General features: G+C 51.8%; 1 protein-coding gene and 1 long non-coding RNA gene across 5 annotated transcripts in view; one reads left to right on the top strand and one right to left on the bottom strand.

Annotated features, from left to right (window-relative positions):
- USP46 (ubiquitin specific peptidase 46) overlaps positions 1–12,990 on the top strand; it is a 38,277-nt gene extending 25,287 nt beyond the window's left edge. For 3 of the 4 annotated variants that reach the window (XM_064149275.1, XM_064149276.1, XM_064149274.1), the window contains 6 exons: positions 1,199–1,428; positions 4,292–4,368; positions 5,777–5,860; positions 8,224–8,421; positions 10,170–10,248; positions 12,129–12,990. In XM_064149275.1, coding sequence (XP_064005345.1) covers positions 1,199–1,428; positions 4,292–4,368; positions 5,777–5,860; positions 8,224–8,421; positions 10,170–10,248; positions 12,129–12,230 — 770 coding nt within the window. In that variant the 3' untranslated portion in view covers positions 12,231–12,990. The remainder of the gene's footprint in view (positions 1–1,198; positions 1,429–4,291; positions 4,369–5,776; positions 5,861–8,223; positions 8,422–10,169; positions 10,249–12,128) is intronic. The other variant, XM_064149277.1, reaches the window with a different exon arrangement.
- Positions 12,991–13,802: 812 nt separating this feature from the next.
- LOC135178364 (uncharacterized) overlaps positions 13,803–17,508 on the bottom strand; it is a 71,174-nt gene continuing 67,468 nt past the window's right edge. The window contains exon 4 of the long non-coding RNA XR_010303484.1: positions 13,803–14,028. This is a non-coding gene — a long non-coding RNA (uncharacterized LOC135178364). The remainder of the gene's footprint in view (positions 14,029–17,508) is intronic.

The raw sequence follows: 17,508 nt of genomic DNA, 5'->3' as shown, positions 1-17,508 counted from the left end.
CCTCCATTTAGTTGTGATTCAGTACTGGTGGGTGTTGATGATCTCTGAGGTCCCTTCCAACCTGAGCTGTGGCCTGGACAGATTCACTCTGGTATGGGTCAAGAACGGTCTGGAGGGCTGGGCCCAGAGAGTGGTGGTGAATGGTGCCACATCCAGCTGGCAGCTGGCACTGGTAGTGTGCCACAGGGATCAGTGCTGGGCATAGTCCTGTTCAACCTCTTTTTTGATGATCTGGAGCAGGGGATTGAGTCCAGAATCAGTGAATTTGCAGGTGACAGCAAGCTAGGAGCAGGTGTGGAGCTGTTGGAGGGTAGGAGAGCCCTGCAGAGGCACCTGGCCAGGCTGCATGGGTGGGCAGAGGCCAATGGGATGAGACTGAACAAGGCCAAGTGCAGGGTTCTGCACTTTGGCCACAACGACCCCAAGCACCACTAGAGGCTGGGGCCAGAGTGGCTGAGAGCAGCCAGGCAGAGAGGGAGCTGGGGGTGGTGGGAGAGAGGAGCTGAAGCTGAGGCAGCAGTGCCCAGGTGGGCAGCAGAGCCAATGGCAGCCTGGGCTGGCTCAGGAGCAGTGTGGGCAGCAGGACAAGAGAGGTTCTTGTGCCCCTGTACTCAGCACTGCTCAGGCCAGCCCTGGAGTGCTGTGTCCAGTTGTGGGCTCCTGAATTGCAGAGAGCTGTTGAGGTGCTGGCAGGTGTGGAGAGAAGGGCAGCAAGGCTGGGGAGGGGCCTGGAGCAGAGCCCTGTGAGGAGAGGCTGAGGGAGCTGGGGGTGTGCAGCCTGCAGCAGAGGAGGCTCAGGGCAGAGCTTATTGCTGCCTGCAGCTGCCTGCAGGGAGGCTGTAGCCAGGTGGGGTTGGGCTCTGCTGCCAGGCAGCCAGGGACAGAAGAAGGGGACAGAGTCTGAAGCTGTGGCAGGGCAGGTCTAGGCTGGATGTGAGGATGAAGCTCCTGGCAGAGAGAGTGATTGGTATTGGAATGGGCTGGGCAGGGAGGTGGTGGAGTGGCTGTGGCTGGAGGTGTTGCAGCCAAGCCTGGCTGGGGCACTTAGTGCCATGGTCTGGTTGGTTGGGCAGGGCTGGGTGCTAGGTTGGGCTGGCTGAGCTTGGAGCTCTCTTCCAGCCTGCTTGATTCTATGACTTTGCTTCCTTGAAGGAAAGAATATACTTAGCTTTAGACACCTCAATTCTCTCCTTCACAGATCTCTTTGACAACTACATGCAGCAGGATGCCCACGAGTTTTTAAACTACCTGCTCAACACCATAGCAGACATTTTGCAGGAGGAGAAGAAGCAGGAAAAGCAAAATGGGAAGCTGAAGAATGGCAACATGAACGAGGCTGAAGAGAACAACAAGCAGGAGCTCACCTGGGTGCATGAGATTTTTCAGGGAACACTGACTAATGAAACGAGATGTTTGAACTGTGAAACTGTAAGCATGGGGAGAAACTGGTGGGTGGCTTGGTTGGTTTTCTTTTGGGTGGGGGATTGTTGCCTAGGAATCATAGAATCATAGAATGGTTTAGGTTGGAAGGGATCTCAAAGCTCATCCAGTTCCAACCCCCCTGCCATGCCCAGGGACACCCTACCCTAGAGCAGGCTGCACACAGCCTCAGCCAGCCTGGCCTCAAACACCTCCAGCCATGGGGCCTCAACCACCTCCCTGGGCAACCCCTGCCAGCCTCTCACCACTCTCCTGCTCAACAACTTCCTTCTCACCTCCAGCCTCACTCTCCCCACCTCCACCTTTGCTCCATTCCCCCCACTCCTGCCACTCCCTCACAGCCTCAAAAGTCCCTCCCCAGCTTTTTTGGAGCCCCCTTCAGATCCTGGAAGGCCACAAGAAGGTCCCCTGGGAGCCTCCTCTGCTCCAGCCTGCACAGCCCCAACTCTTTCAGGCTGTGCTCACAGCAGAGCTGCTGCAGCCTCTCAGCATCCTCCTGGCCCTGCTCTGGACACTCTCCAGCATCTCCACAGCCCTCTTGTCCCAGGGGCTCCAGAGCTGGATGCAGGACTCCAGGTGGGGTCTCAGCAGAGCAGAGCAGAGGGGGAGAATCCCCTCCCTGGCCCTGCTGGCCACACTGCTGCTGCTGCAGCCCAGGCTCTGCTTGGCTTTCTGGGCTGCAAGTGCACACTGCTGGCTCCTGCTGAGCTTCTCCTCCAGCAGCACCCCCAAGTGCCTCTGCTCAGGGCTGCTCTGCAGCCAGTCCCTGCCCAGCCTGGAGTTGTGCTTGGCATTGCCCTGACCCATCTGCAGGACCTTGCCCTTGGTCTTGTTGAACCTCCTGGGCTTGGCTTGTGCCCACTTCTGCAGCCTGTCCAGGTCCCTCTGGATGGATCCTGCCCTCCAGCCTGGCTGCTGCACCACACAGCTTGGTGTGGGCAGCAAACTTGCTGAGGCTGCACTCAGTGCCTCTGTCCATGGCACCCACAAAGCTGTTGAACAAGACTGGTGCCAGGACTGACCCCTGAGGGACTCTGCTTGTCACTGCCTGCACTTGGCCATGGAGCCATCGCCAGCCACTCTTTGGGTGCAGCCATCAAGCCACTTCTTTAGGGGCAACTCCACCTGCAGGCAGCAATTCTGCAGCCTTTCCAGAGATGCACTACAACAGTTTGTCCATTTGGATGATTTGTAACTCATCTTTTACATCACCTTCAGGATGAAACACCAGAAGTGAGTAATCCTTTTCCAAGCAAACACCCAAATCCCTCATTCTGAACATATTTGGAGGTTCTTCATTTTAGAATAAAACCTCTTGATTGGATTTTTTTCCCCTCTCCTGCTCTTGCCTCATTAAAAACAAAACAAACACTGGCAAAATCAAAATGATTTCAATCAATGCTGATCAAATTTCATCAAATTGACATGAATCAGTTTGCCACTTCTGAACTTTTCATTTGTTAATAATCACAGTTGTTGAGCAGGAAGAATATTCAGTGGGGAAATGGAGCTGGGTTAAGCAGAAATATGAAAGCAACCTCCTGAGTGCTCACTGGAGGGAAAACAGGGTTAAAAAAATGACAGTTCTTGACAGATGCTTGAGTGGGAAATGATCTTCATTGCATCCCTAACAGTGGGAATCATTATGGAGGGCAGAAAGTGTGATTGTGTACATAGAGTAAATAAAAACCCCTCCTGCATGACACAGGGATCAGAAGCAGCCTGCCCAGCAGATCCAGAGAGGTGAAGCTGCCACTTTGCTCTGCTGAGACTTCAGCTGGAGTACTGAGGCCAGATCTGGAGCCTTCAATACAGGAAGGACATAGACCTGATGGAGTGGGTCCAGAGGAGGGCCATGAAAGTGATGAGGGGTTTGGAGCAGCTCTGCCATAAGGACAGGCTGAGGGAGCTGGGAGAGTTCAGTCTGGAGAAGAGGAGGCTCCAGGCAGACTTAATATCAGCCTGCCAGTACCTGAGAGGGCTACAAGAAGGAGAAGGCTCCAGGAAGACCTAAATGTGACCTTCCAGTACTTGAAGGGGGCTACAAGAAGGCTGCAGAGAGACTGTTTGCAAAGGCCTGCAGGGACAGGAGGAGGGCAATGGCTTCAAACTAGAGCAGAGCAGATTGAGATTGGATGTTAAGAACAAGTTCTGCACTGTGAGAGTAGTGGAACACTGCAATAGGTTGCCCAGGGAAGTGGTTGAGACCCCATGCCCAGAGGTATTCAAGGTGAGGCTCAACAGGACTGTGGGCAACCTGATCTAGTTGAAGATGTCCCTGCTGGCTGCAGAAGGGGTTGGACTGGATGAGCTTTGGAGGTGCTTTCCAACCCAGCCCATTCTCTGATTCTATGATTTGATCATGAATCATGCCCTGGATGTGGAGGAGTCTCCATCCCTTGAGGTGCTCAAAAGCCATGGAGCTGTGGTGCTGAGTGACGTGGTTTAGGATGACCTTTGGAGCTCCTTTTCATCTCAGCCCATTCTGATGATACACAATGCACCAATCCCAGCTGGAAGAGGTGGTGATGGGCTCCCTTTAGTGAACAGGAACCTGGAATCACTGACCCATGGTGGGTGGGCTTGGATAAGTGGAGCAGACAGGAATCAAGTGATATGAAAGCTGGGTTGGTAGAGTTACTGATAAATGTAGTGATGCTGAACTAAGAGGGGGGAAAAAGCAACCAACCCAACCATTGAAATGAATGATTTTGGTGTAATTTGTCCCTGCAGAAGCTGCTCTGCCTTTAGCATTTGCACATTGCTGTGAGCAGCAGTTAGATGTGTGCCATTTTACCAAGTCTCTCTTTTACATGTCTTCTTTTGTGTTGTTTTGTTTGTTTTGCAACAGGTTAGTAGCAAAGATGAAGATTTTCTTGACCTGTCTGTTGATGTGGAGCAGAACACATCAATTACACACTGCCTAAGGTAAAGGAGTGCATCTCTTTGGCAGGGAGCTCTGCCTGGCTTTGATAAAGTTTCCAAGTACAGTAGGGACAGAAAGGAAAAGGGGTGCTGCTGGAGGAGAAGCTGCACAGGAGCCAGCAGTGTGCACTTGCAGCCCAGAAAGCCAAGCAGAGCCTGGGCTGCAGCAGCAGCAGTGTGGCCAGCAGGGCCAGGGAGGGGATTCTCCCCCTCTGCTCTGCTCTGCCCTGCTCTGCTGAGACCCCAGCTGGAGTCCTGCATCCAGCTCTGGAGCCCCTGGGACAAGAGGGCTGTGGAGATGCTGGAGAGTGTCCAGAGCAGGGCCAGGAGGATGCTGAGAGGCTGCAGCAGCTCTGCTGTGAGCACAGCCTGAAAGAGTTGGGGCTGTGCAGGCTGGAGCAGAGGAGGCTCCCAGGGGACCTTCTTGTGGCCTTCCAGCATCTGAAGGGGGCTCCAAAAAAGCTGGGGAGGGACTTTTGAGGCTGTGAGGGAGTGGCAGGAGTGGGGGGAATGGAGCAAAGGTGGAGGTGGGGAGAGTGAGGCTGGAGGTGAGGAGGAAGTTGTTGAGCAGGAGAGTGGTGAGAGGCTGGCAGGGGTTGCCCAGGGAGGTGGTTGAGGCCCCATGGCTGGAGGTGTTTGAGGCCAGGCTGGCTGAGGCTGTGTGCAGCCTGCTCTAGGGTAGGGTGTCCCTGGGCATGGCAGGGCTTGGGACTGGCTGCTCCTTGTGGTGCCTTCCAACCCTGACTGCTTCTATGATTTTATGACTGGGGGAGTTGAGCATCTCCCCTGTGGAGAGAGCCTGAGAGCCCTGGGGCTGTTTGGTCTGGAGAAGAGAAGGCTGAGAGGAGATCTGAGCAATGTCTATCAATATCTGAGGGGTGGGGGTCAGTGCCTGGGGCCAAGCTCTTTTTGGTGCTCAGCAGCAATAAGCCAAGGAGCAACAGCTACAAACTGGAGCAGAGAAGGTCTCAGCTCAACATGAGGAGAAACTTCTTTGCAGTGAGGGTGCAGAGCCCTGGAGCAGGCTGCCCAGAGAGGTTGTGGAGTCTCCTGCTCTGGAGCCTTTCCAAACCCACCTGGTTGCATTCCTGTGTGACCTACCCTGGGTGCTCCTGCCTTGGCAGGGGGCTTGGACTGGATGATCTCTGGAGGTCCCTTGCAACCTCTAAGGTTCTGTGATCCACCTGCATCATGGAGAGCCTCAGCTCCTAGTACAAGGCTGTCAGAGCAGCCAGAAAACCGCAGTCCCTTTGCCAGCCCCAGCACAGCTGCTTTAGATGTTTAACAAGAGTGGTCTCAGTGCAGAGAGAATTTCATCCTGTCTGTGTCTTCTTAGGGTTTGAGTTCATCAGGCCAAGTGGGGCAAAAGGGTTTTGATTCTTCAGGAGCTGATAATTGTGTTTATTTGCAGAGACTTCAGCAACACAGAGACCTTATGCAGTGAACAGAAATACTACTGTGAGACTTGCTGCAGTAAACAAGAGGCACAGAAGAGGTAAGCCAGGAGCTGGACTTTGCCCTCCTGGGCTTGGGTATTGCTCCTCTCTGGTATGGTAGCCTGGGCTGCATCAAAAGGAGCGTGGACAGAAGGTTAAGACAGGGGATTCTGTCACTTTAGTCTGCTGTGTCTGGAGCAGTCTGCCTCCAGCTCTGCTGTCCCCAGCATGGGAAGGACAGAGAGATGTTAGACAGAGCCCAGAGAAGGGCCACAAAGATGGTCCAAGGGCTGGAGCAGCTCTGCTGTGAGGATAGGCTGAGGCACCTGGTGTTGTTCAGCCTGGAGAAGAGAAGGCTCCAGGGGGACCTCAGAATTGCCTTCATTTCCTGAAGGGATCCTCTAGGAGGGCTGCAGAGGGACTTTTCATCAGGGTTCCTAGCAGCAGGACAAAGTAGAGTGGTTTGAAATTGAGGGAGGGCAGGATTAGACTGGATCTGAGAAAGAAGTTCTTCAGGATGAGGGTAATAAATCCCTGGAATAGGTTGCCCAGAGAGGTTGTGGATGCCCCCTGCCTTGGGGTGTTCAAGCCCAGGCTGGATGAGGCCTTGAGCAGCCAAATCTACTTGAGAGGTGTCCCTACTCTTGGTGGGGAGGGTGGAGTAGATGATTTCTGAGGTCCCTTCCAAACTGAGCCATTCTATTGTGGTATAATTTATTGTGTTTAGGTATATAGAAGCTTTCAGCCCAACTGCAGTCTCTAGACTCATAGAACCAGCCAGGTTGGAAGACACCTCCAAGCTCATCCAGTCCAACCTAGCACCCAGCCCTGGCCAATCAATCAGACCATGGCAATTCAAGGTATTACATGTGTCTTCAGCTAGAAGTCACTGCTGGTTGTCTGCTATTGCTCACAAAGAGCTTTTATAAAGCAAACTTTTACTCCTTAATGAAGGCCAAAATGGCTCTGAACTGCTCAGGCCTTTCTCAAATGAATCATAGACTCATAGAATGGTTTAGGTTGGAAGGGACCTCAAAGATCATCCAGTCCCTCAGCATAGGCAGGGACACCTCCCACTAGAACAGGTTGCTCAAGGTCTCATCCATCCTGGCCTTGAACACCTCCAGGGAGGTTGTGGAGCACAGAATCACCCAATGTGATCAAAGATCAAAGATCACATTGGGGGATTCTGTGCTCCACAACCTCCCTGGGCAACCTGTGCCAGTATCTCACCACCCTCACTGCAAACAACTTCTTCCTAACATCCAGTTCCAATCTCCCCTCTGCCACTTCAAACCCATTCCTCATCCTCCTGTCATTACCAGACCTTGTCAATAGTCCCTCCCCAGCCCTTCTGTAGCCCCCTTCAGATACTTGAAGGCTACTCTCCTGGAAGCCTTCTCTTCTTCAGACTGAAGAGCCCCAGATCTTGTAGCCTGTCCTCATAGCAGAGCTGCTGCAGCCCTGTTTGGCTACAACAACCCCAAGCAGCACTACAGGCTGGGGCCAGGGTGGCTGAGAGCAGCCAGGCAGAGAGGGAGCTGGGGGTGCTGGCAGAGAGGAGCTGAAGCTGAGGCAGCAGTGCCCAGGTGGGCAGCAGAGCCAATGGCATCCTGGGCTGGCTCAGGAGCAGTGTGGGCAGCAGGACAAGGGAGGTTCTTGTGCCCACCCCTGTGCTCAGCACTGCTCAGGCCAGCCCTGGAGTGCTGTGTCCAGCTGTGGGCTCCTGAATTGCAGAGAGCTGTTGAGGTGCTGGAAGGTGTTTGGAGAGAAGGGCAGCAAGGCTGGGGAGGGGCCTGGAGCAGAGCCCTGTGAGGAGAGGCTGAGGGAGCTGGGGGTGTGCAGCCTGCAGCAGAGGAGGCTCAGAGGTAACAGGCAACCAACAATAGAACAAGGGGACCCATTCTCAAGTTGTGCTAGGGCAGGTCTAGGCTGGATGTGAGGAGGAAGTTGCTGGCAGAGAGAGTGATTGGCATTGGAATGGGCTGCCCAGGGAGGTGGTGGAGTGGCCGTGGCTGGAGGTGTTGCAGCCAAGCCTGGCTGGGGCACTTAGTGCCTTGGTCTGGTTGGTTGGGCAGGGCTGGGTGCTAGGTTGGGCTGGCTGAGCTTGGAGCTCTCTTCCAACCTGCCTGATTCTATGATTCTGTGATATGATTCTCTGAGCATCTTGATGGCCTCCTCTGCACTGGCTCCAACACTTCCATGTCCTGCTTGTGCTGGGGGCTCCACAACTGCCCCCAGGACTGCAGGTGGGGTGTGAGGAGAGCAGAGCCAAGGGGCACAATCCCCTCCCTTGCCCTGTGCCCACACTGCTCTTGCTGCAGCCAGCACAGGGTTGCTGTCTGGGCTGCGCTCACACTGCAGGCTCCTGTGGAGCTTTCCATCAGCCCAGAGCCCCACATGCACTCTGGTGGTTTCACAGGATGAGAGTGAAAAAGCTGCCAATGATCCTTGCCTTACACCTGAAGAGGTTCAAGTACATGGAGCAGTTGCACAGGTACACGAAGCTGTCCTACCGCGTGGTGTTCCCTCTGGAGCTGCGTCTCTTCAACACCTCCGGCGACGCTGTCAACCTGGATCGAATGTACGACCTGGTAGCTGTAGTTGTTCACTGTGGAAGGTGAGATGCTTGCATGTACCCCTTGAGCTGCTGCCAGATGTGTGCTGAGGGCTCAGGCAGGCCTGACAAAACGTGAGGAGAGCAGTGGGGGAGGATAAATCCTGCTGCGCTGTGGTGTGGTCTGAAGCTCTTAGCTGCCCTCCCTCGCTGTAAAGATGTACTTGTTTCAGAAGTGATGCCTCAAGCCTTCAGAGCTCACAAGGCTGCCTTAAAGTAGTGGAGCTGTCTCCTTCCTCATCCATCCTGATTCTGTGGAGGGCAGAGCAGCTCTGCTCTGCGGACAGGCTACAGGAGTTGGGGCTCTGCAGCCTGGAGAAGAGAAGGCTTCCAGGAGACCTTAGAGTAGCCTTCAAGTATCTGAAGGGGGCTCCAGGAGGGCTGGGGAGGAACTATTGACAAGGGCTTGTAATGACAGGAGGAGGAGAAATGGGTTTGAACTGGCAGAGGGGAGATTTAAATTGGATGTTAGGAAGAAGTTGTTTACAGTGAGGGTGGTGAGAGACTGGCACAGGTTGGCCAGGGAGGTTGTGGAGCACAGAATCCCCCAATGTGATCTTTGATCTTTCAAGTGAGGGTGGTGAGAGACTGGCACAGGTTGTCCAGGGAGGTTGTGGAGCACAGAATCACCCAATATGATCTTTGATCTTTGATCACATTGGGGGATTCTGTGCTCCACAACCTCCCTGGAGGTGTTCAAGGCCAGCTTGGATGAGACCTTGAGTGACCTGTTCTAGTGGGAAGTGTCCTTGCCAGTGTTGGGGTTTGGGAACTGGGCTGACCTTTGAGGTCTCTCCCAACCTACACCGTTCTGTGATTCTTTGATTCTGTGAGGACCAGACACTGTCCATAATGCTTTCAAAATACCTGCACTGGCTGATGCCTGCCACAAACAAACTGTGAAGTGGTCTGTGGGTTAATTTGCAAGTGGCCCTGGCAGAGGTGCAAAGGCAATTGAGCTGCCAGCTGATTGAGCCTTCCAATAAGCCAGTCAGTGTCTCCTGTGCCATCAAGGGTGGGTTTGCTGTGTTCTTGATGAAGGGAGTTGAAGATCCTGATGAGGATGAGGAGAGCTGAGGGAGCTGGAGCTCTGCTGCTTGGAGAGGAGGAGCCTGAGGGTTGATCTCGGTCATGTTTATCACAATGTAAAGGGTGAGTGCCAGGAGGCTGGAGCCAGGCTCTGCTGGGTGGTGCCCAATGAGAGGACAAGCAACAATGGGTGAAGGCTGAGGCACAGGAAGTTCACAGAGTCACAGAAGTGACCAGAATGGAAAAGACCTCTAAGATCTTAGATGGCTGGCTAGGGCTGGGTGCTAGGTTGGACTGGATGATCTTGGAGGTCTCTTCCAACCTGCTTGATTCTATGATTCTATGATTATTGAGTCCAACCTATCACCTAACCCTTCTGATTGACTAAACCATGGCACTATGGAAACATGAGGAAGAAGTTTTTCCCTGTGAGGGTGCCAGAATCCTGGCACAGGCTGCCCAGGGGGGTTGTGGAGTCTCCCTCTCTGGAGATATTCAAACCCACCTGGATGTGTTCCTGTGAGACCTGCCCTGAGTGCTCCTGCTTGGGCAGGGGGAGGTTGGACTGAATGAGCTTTGGAGGTGGCTTCCAACCCCTGGCATTGTGTGATTCTGTGACTCAGAACAGTTACACTTCACTCCTCATCTATACAGAAAGGTGGCTGACCAAGTTGGACTCATTCTAACCTTTTGGTGGTGATGCTTTTTGTTCTGCTTCCCAGCGGACCCAACCGAGGGCATTACATCACTATCGTGAAGAGTCATGGATTCTGGCTCCTCTTTGATGATGACATCGTAGAGGTCAGTATTGCTGAAGGCCATGAGCACATATTTTGTCCTTCACCTTCACTATTGGAGGCTCAAATCCTGATCCTGAAGCTCAAATCCTGGTTGACTGCAGCCTCAGCAAGTTTGCTGAGCACACCGAGCTGTGTGGTGCAGCAGCCAGGCTGGAGGGCAGGATCCATCCAGAGGGACCTGGGCAGGCTGCAGAGGTGGGCACAAGCCAAGCTCAGGAGGTGCAACAAGACCAAGGGCAAGGTCCTGCAGCTGTGTCGAGGCAATGCCAAGCACAACTCCAGGCTGGGCAGTGCCAGGCTGCAGAGCAGCCCTGAGCAGAGGCACTTGGGGGTGCTGCTGGAGGAGAAGCTCCACAGGAGCCAGCAGTGTGCACTTGCAGCCCAGCAAGCCAAGCAGAGCCTGGGCTGCAGCAGCAGCAGTGTGGCCAGCAGGGCCAGGGAGGGGATTCTCCCCCTCTGCTCTGCTCTGCTGAGACCCCACCTGGAGTCCTGCATCCAGCTCTGGAGCCCCTGGGACAAGAGGGCTGTGGAGATGCTGGAGAGTGTCCAGAGCAGGGCCAGGAGGATGCTGAGAGGCTGCAGCAGCTCTGCTGTGAGCACAGCCTGAAAGAGTTGGGGCTGTGCAGGCTGGAGCAGAGGAGGCTCCCAGGAGACCTTCTTGTGGCCTTCCAGGATCAGAAGGGGGCTCCAAAAAAAGCTGGGGAGGGACTTTTGAGGGTGTGAGGGAGTGGCAGGAGTGGGGGGAATGGAGCAAAGCTGGAGGTGGGGAGAGTGAGCCTGGATGTTAGGAAGATGTTGTTCAACGTTAGAGTGGTGAGAGGCTGGCAGGGGTTGCCCAGGGAGGTAGTGAAAACCTCATCCCTGGAGGTGTTTGAGGCCAGGCTGGCTGAGTCTGTGGGCATCCTGCTCTAGGGTAGGGTGTCCCTGGGCATGGCAGGGGGGTTGGAACTGTGAATCCTTGTGGTCCCTTCCAACCCTGCCTGATTCTATGATTCTGTGATTGCTGAAGCTGTGCCTTTATTTGCTGCTCTTGAACGTGACCCTTTCCTTGCTGAAGCTGTGCCTTTATTTGCTGCTCTTGAACATGACCCTTTCATTGCTGGAGCTCTGCCTTTATTTGCTGCTCTTGAACACGACCCTTTCCTTGCTGAAGCTGTGCCTTTATTTGCTGCTCTTGACCATAACCCTTTCCTTGCTGAAGCTGTGCCTTTATTTGCTGCTCTTGAACATGACCCTTTCCTTGCTGAAGCTGTGCCTTTATTTGCTGCTCTTGAACGTGACCCTTTCCTTGCTGAAGCTGTGCCTTTATTTGCTGCTCTTGAACGTGACCCTTTCCTTGCTGAAGCTGTGCCTTTATTTGCTGCTCTTGAACATGACCCTTTCCTTGCTGAAGCTGTGCCTTTATTTGCTGCTCTTGAACATGACCCTTTCCTTGCTGAAGCTGTGCCTTTATTTGCTGCTCTTGAACATGACCCTTTCCTTGCTGAAGCTGTGCCTTTATTTGCTGCTCTTGAACGTGACCCTTTCATTGCTGAAGCTGTGCCTTTATTTGCTGCTCTTGAACGTGACCCTTTCCTTGCTGAAGCTGTGCCTTTATTTGCTGCTCTTGAACATGACCCTTTCCTTGCAGAAGCTGTGCCTTTATTTGCTGCTCTTGACCATGACCCTTTCCTTGCTGAAGCTCTGCCTTTATTTGCTGCTCTTGAACATGACACTTTCCTTGCTGAAGCTGTGCCCAGGATTCACTACCTACCTTGACACAGAGACCTGAATATTTGCACTTAGGCTGCGATTTAATCCAGTTCCTCATATTTCTTTTTCCCTAACAGCACAGTAAAAAAAGGAAAACCAACCAAACCCTCTTTTTTGTTTCCTTCACAGAAAATAGATGCCCAAGCTATTGAAGAATTCTATGGTCTGACATCTGATATCTCAAAGAACTCAGAGTCTGGCTACATTTTATTCTATCAGTCAAGAGAGTGACTCGGCCGTGGGCGACAATTCCGCACAAAGCCGCCGCACGTGGGAGGAGCTGAAGGGTTCTCCCTCAACTGACTTCTACACATCTTGTGTGGCTCAACAAGGATCCACTCTGCCTCCTATTCACTGGTCCAGACTAGAATCATCCTTTTTTGCCATGCAGAACTTAGTGTTTTTGATGGGGGGGGGAGGGAAGAAGTTGTTTGTAGCTTTTAAGTCTGATTGCAGAGCTGACGGCAGTCAGATTTTAGTGGCATTTCTATGGACTAACATTTACAGAGAAGAAGATTTGGATGTCAACTGTTACAACCCAATCCAACTAGAGCAGGCTTCTATATGGAAGTGCTCAGTGAATTATTTAGGGCAAAACTGTTTCTAAACAGCTTATTTTTGGTGGTGGTGGGGGGAAGGGTATTGATTTACAGAGCATTCCTTTAAGTACGCCCTGGTGTATACTTACCCACTTGAAGTGTAGGGAAAACAAGAACCTGTTTGATGCTGACTGGAGGTGTTTAGGGCCAGGCTGGATGAGGCTGTGGGCAGCTTGATCTAGGGTAGGGTGTCCCTGGGCATGGCAGAGGGGTTGGAATTGACTGATCCTTGTGGTGCCTTCCAATCCTGACTGATTCTGTGATCCCTGTGGTCCCTTCCAACCCTGACTGATTCTATGATTTTAAATGGTGGTTGTGTAGGGGATTTTTTTTTTTCTTTCACTCTGCTGCAAAAAGAAAAAAAAAGGAAAGGAGATATTCTCCCAAAATAATTTTGAGCTTTGGGTCCTTAAAAAGCTTGCAGTGCAGCACCTCAGGCCAAAACTTGGCACAGGGAAGGATGGAAGCGACAACGGAGCTAAGCGATTGGTCTTGCCTGTCGTGTGAAGGTAGCAGAGATGATGGCTCAGAAGAAAGGGAGTGAGCTAACACGTCTGCCAGAGAGAGAAATGACATTTGCTGAGCTGATCTTTCTGTTAAACCCCTAGCACAGGTTGTTGACCTCGTTTGAGTTTGCAGAGATTGCAGCACTGCAGTCTCTTAGGGGTTGGACTCAATGATCTCTTTGGGTCCTTTTCCAACCCCTGACATCCTGTAATGTGTCTGCCATATCCAGCAGGGACTGAGACTGCAGCCCATTTAAATCAGTGCTGCTTTCCCAGTGCATGAGGCAAGGGCCTGCTGTCTTCTGAGACTCTGTAGGACCCCCTTTTGATTTCTCAAGTCAGAGCCCATTTCTTAGCAGCACCACAGAGGCCACACCAGCCACGAGCTCACAGGTGCTGCCAAGTACAGGTCACCCTTAAGGTTTCATCCGCGTGTGTGTGACAGCATTTGGGTCACCACGGAGGCAGGGCTCTGGAGTGTCTGGTTTGAAGGACATCAGAAGGCTTAGGCTGGGATTTCTGGAGTCACACAGTGGAATCTGGCAAGGAATGAATGTAGAAGGAAGTCTCAGCAGTGTGTGAGAAGGGCTTGAAAGCAGGTTGAGGCAGCGCGACTGCTTTGCTCTCTTTGACACTTAGACAATCCTTTAACTCAAACAGCCAAACTCCTATTGCAGTGAAGTCAACAGCAAAAGCACTCTCATTGCCTTCTGTCTGGTTGTTGGTTGCAGTATTTACAAGGAGGAATTCTCAGCTCACACAAAAGAAACATTATTTCTGGCTGTTGGGTTTCATTCAGTCACTTCTGTTTGGTATTTATTAGTCAGTCTTGCTTCTGGTCCTTCTTTTTGGCCACCCTCTGGCTGACACTCCCTCTTGAGAAATGGCTTTTGAAGTGCAGCTGGAACTTAGATTTTTAGCCTTCTGTAGGAAAAAAAAGAGTGATTTTTTGGTTCTTTCTTTCTTCTTTTGGTATTGTAACCCTACTGTGAATGTGAAATCTCTTCTGTTAAATAATGCTGCAAATGAAGGAGTAGCTTTGACTGCAACATCAGGTGGGGTTCAAGAAAAGCCTCAGTGCCATGGTCTAGCTGATTGGATAGGCCTGGGTGCTAGGTTGGACTGGAGGAGCTTGGAGGTCTCTTCCTACCTGCTTGAGTCTATGATTTAGCAATGGTCATTTTGTAGACTAAGGTAGCACTTTACAATGAATGAGAAGCAGAAGTGGACTTTTCAGCTGCCATTGGTAATGATTTATCAGGTTGCTACAGCAGTACAAGGAAAGAGACCTAGAATGTAACCTTAAACTACTTACTTAGGGCAACAGCAGTGCTCTGCTGAGAACATGCAAGGTCAAGACTCGGGATGCAGCTCTGGTTCCTGTGTTGATGTTGGAATGAAATGTTCTGTCCCAAAGAAGACTCAGCCCCCAGCTCTGAGGCCCCAGGAGCATTCCCACTGAAAAGTTAAGCCTGCAAAGCCTTCTTCAGTGCATTTCTTTGTAAGCAATCAGCATTTCCATTTAAAAATGGAGGAATCACTTGCCCTTTCAGATGCAGTGCCCTTTTCACTTGCCCTGCTCAGATGGGAGGTGGTTGAGGCCCCATGGCTGGAGGTGTTTGAGGCCAGGCTGGCTGAGGCTGTGTGCAGCCTGCTCTAGGGTAGGGTGTCCCTGGGCATGGCAGGGGGGTTGGAACTGGCTGCTCCTTGTGGTCCCTTCCAACCCTGACTGATTCTATGAGTTTCCTCACTGTGGATAAAGGCACTTTCTAGACTGACATTAACTAATGATGGTCCAAAGGTCTGTACCTCAGAGCTTCCATGAGCTGAACATGCTTCCATTTTAAACCAAGCAACAACAACAACAGATCTCTATTAGGGTGTTATTTGAAGGGCTAAGGCTCATATTAATACCTAAAGTCGTCCTTCCTTGGATTTCTTTCTCAATCAGTTCATATTTAGGAGATCTTTCCCATGTTTGCATTGGCTTGCCTTGAAAAAAAAACCACTTCATGGCATGAATCAATGTGGGTGCCATGCTCTGGTTTGCTCCAGCTGCAAGCCTATTCTAGGTTTGTAAAGCACACAGACAATCCAGAGTAAAAGTGATTAGAATGAGCTGTTTCACTAAGGGTTGGAAACATTTAGCACTGGTGCCAGCCCAGGAGGAGGTCACAGCACTGGTATCATGCTCAGGCCAGCAGCAGCAGGCTGCCATCAGTGCAATGCTCCCTTTGTGCTAAGGAGCATTTTCTTATTCAGAAAAGTCTGGTAAAGTGTGGTCAGAAATCACACACAGGATGGAAAGGTTTGGAAGGGACCTCTGGAGGTCTTCCAGTCCAACTCCCCCTGCCAGAGCAGGAGCAGAGAATCTAGTGCAGGTCACTGCACATCCAAAGAGGGCTTGAAAGTCTCCAGAGAAGGAGACTCCACAACCTCCCTGGGCAGCCTCTTCCAGTGCTCTGTCACCCTTACAGCCAAGAAGTTCTTCCTCGTGTTGTGCTGCAGTTTCCATCCCTTGCCTCCTGTCCTATGCCAGGGCACAAGTGAGCAGAGGCTGTCCCTTCCTTCCTGACCCCCAGCCCTCAGGTATTCATAGACATTGCTCAGATCCCCTCTCAGCCTTCTCTCCTCCAGGCTGAACATCCCCAGGGCTCTCAGCCTCTCCTCATCAGGCAGTGCTCCAGTCCCTTCAGCATCCTTGTGGCCCTCTCTTGGACTGTCTCAGGCAGATCCCTGTCCCTCCTGATCTGGAGAGTAGCCAATCTACAGGTCTAGGGAGGCTACAGCAGCTCTAGGGAGGTTCCAGGAAGGGTCTTCTTCCACTCTACTCTGCCCTGATGAGACCACACCTGGAATAGTGTGTCTTGATTTGTGCTCCTCAATTCAAGAGAGGCAGGGACCTGCTGGAGAGAGTCCAATGAAGAACCACAAGGTTGACTGGGTGGCCTTGAGCACCTCTGCTGTGAAGAAAGACTGAGAGCCCTGGGGCTGTTTAGTCTGAGAGAGGAGCTGATCAATGTCTCTGAGTACCTGAGGGGTGGATGTCAAGATGAAGGTGCCAGCCTCTTTTTGGTGGTGCCCAGTGACAGGACACTGAGGTTCCACCTCACCATGAGGAGACACTGGTGAGGGTGACAGAGCACTGGAGCAGGCTGCCCAGAGAGGTTGTGGAGTCTCCTTCTCTGGAGCCTTTCAAAGCCAACCTGGATGTGCTGCTGTGCAGCCTGCCTTAAGTGATCCTGCTTTGGCAGGGGAGTTGGCTTCAATCTCTGGAGGTCCCATCCAACCCTTAATGTGCTGTGACTCTGTGTACTGAGGGTCTTGACTTCAGCCCAGCAAAAAACTCTTCACCAGAGCAGGATGAAGGCTGCCAGTTCAGACAGCAGAACTCCTATGGCAAGTCCAGTCTTGCAGGTCTGGGATCCTCCCAGGAGCAATCCTATGCTGCAAGAGTGGTGTCATTGAGTAAAACACAATCCTCCTTCTCTCCTGCTTGTGGAGAGATTTCCTGACACTTGGGAAAGAAGGGAAATCTATCTAGGACAAGGAAAGCTTTCCTGACACTTGGGGAAGAAGGGAAATCTATCTAGGACAAGGAAAGCTTTCCAGACACTTGGGAAAGAAGGGAAATCTATCTAGGACAAGGAAAGCTTTCCTGACACTTGGGGAAGAAGGGAAATCTATCTAGGACAAGGAAAGCTTTCCTGACACTTGGGAAAGAAGGGAAATCTATCTAGGACAAGGAAAGCTTTCCAGACACTTGGGGAAGAAGGGAAATCTATCTAGGACAAGGAAAGCTTTCCAGACACTTGGGGAAGAAGGGAAATCTATCTAGGACAAGGAAAGCTTTCCAGACACTTGGGGAAGAAGGGAAATCTATCTAGGGCAAGGAAAGCTTTCCAGACACTTGGGGAAGAAGGGAAATCTATCTAGGACAAGGAAAGCTTTCCAGACACTTGGGAAAGAAGGGAAAACTATCTAGGACAAGGAAAGCTTTCCAGACACTTGGGAAAGAAGGGAAATCTATCTAGGACAAGGAAAGCTTTCCAGACACTTGGGGAAGAAGGGAAATCTATCTAGGACAAGGAAAGCTTTCCAGACACTTGGGGAAGAAGGGAAATCTATCTAGGACAAGGAGAGCTTTCCAGACACTTGGGAAAGAAGGGAAATCTATCTAGGACAAGGAAAGCTTTCCAGACACTTGGGAAAGAAGGGAAAACTATCTAGGACAAGGAAAGCTTTCCAGACACTTGGGAAAGAAGGGAAAACTATCTAGGACAAGGAAAGCTTTCCAGACACTTGGGAAAGAAGGGAAATCTATCTAGGACAAGGAAAGCTTTCCAGACACTTGGGGAAGAAGGGAAATCTAGGACAAGGAAAGCTTTCCAGCCAGCACCTAGA

Source organism: Pogoniulus pusillus, chromosome 9 (assembly GCF_015220805.1).
Source record: "Pogoniulus pusillus isolate bPogPus1 chromosome 9, bPogPus1.pri, whole genome shotgun sequence".
Taxonomy (NCBI): Eukaryota; Metazoa; Chordata; class Aves; order Piciformes; family Lybiidae; genus Pogoniulus; species Pogoniulus pusillus.
The sequence above is the reverse complement of the archived record's forward strand: the minus strand, read 5'-3'. Positions and strand labels throughout refer to the sequence as shown.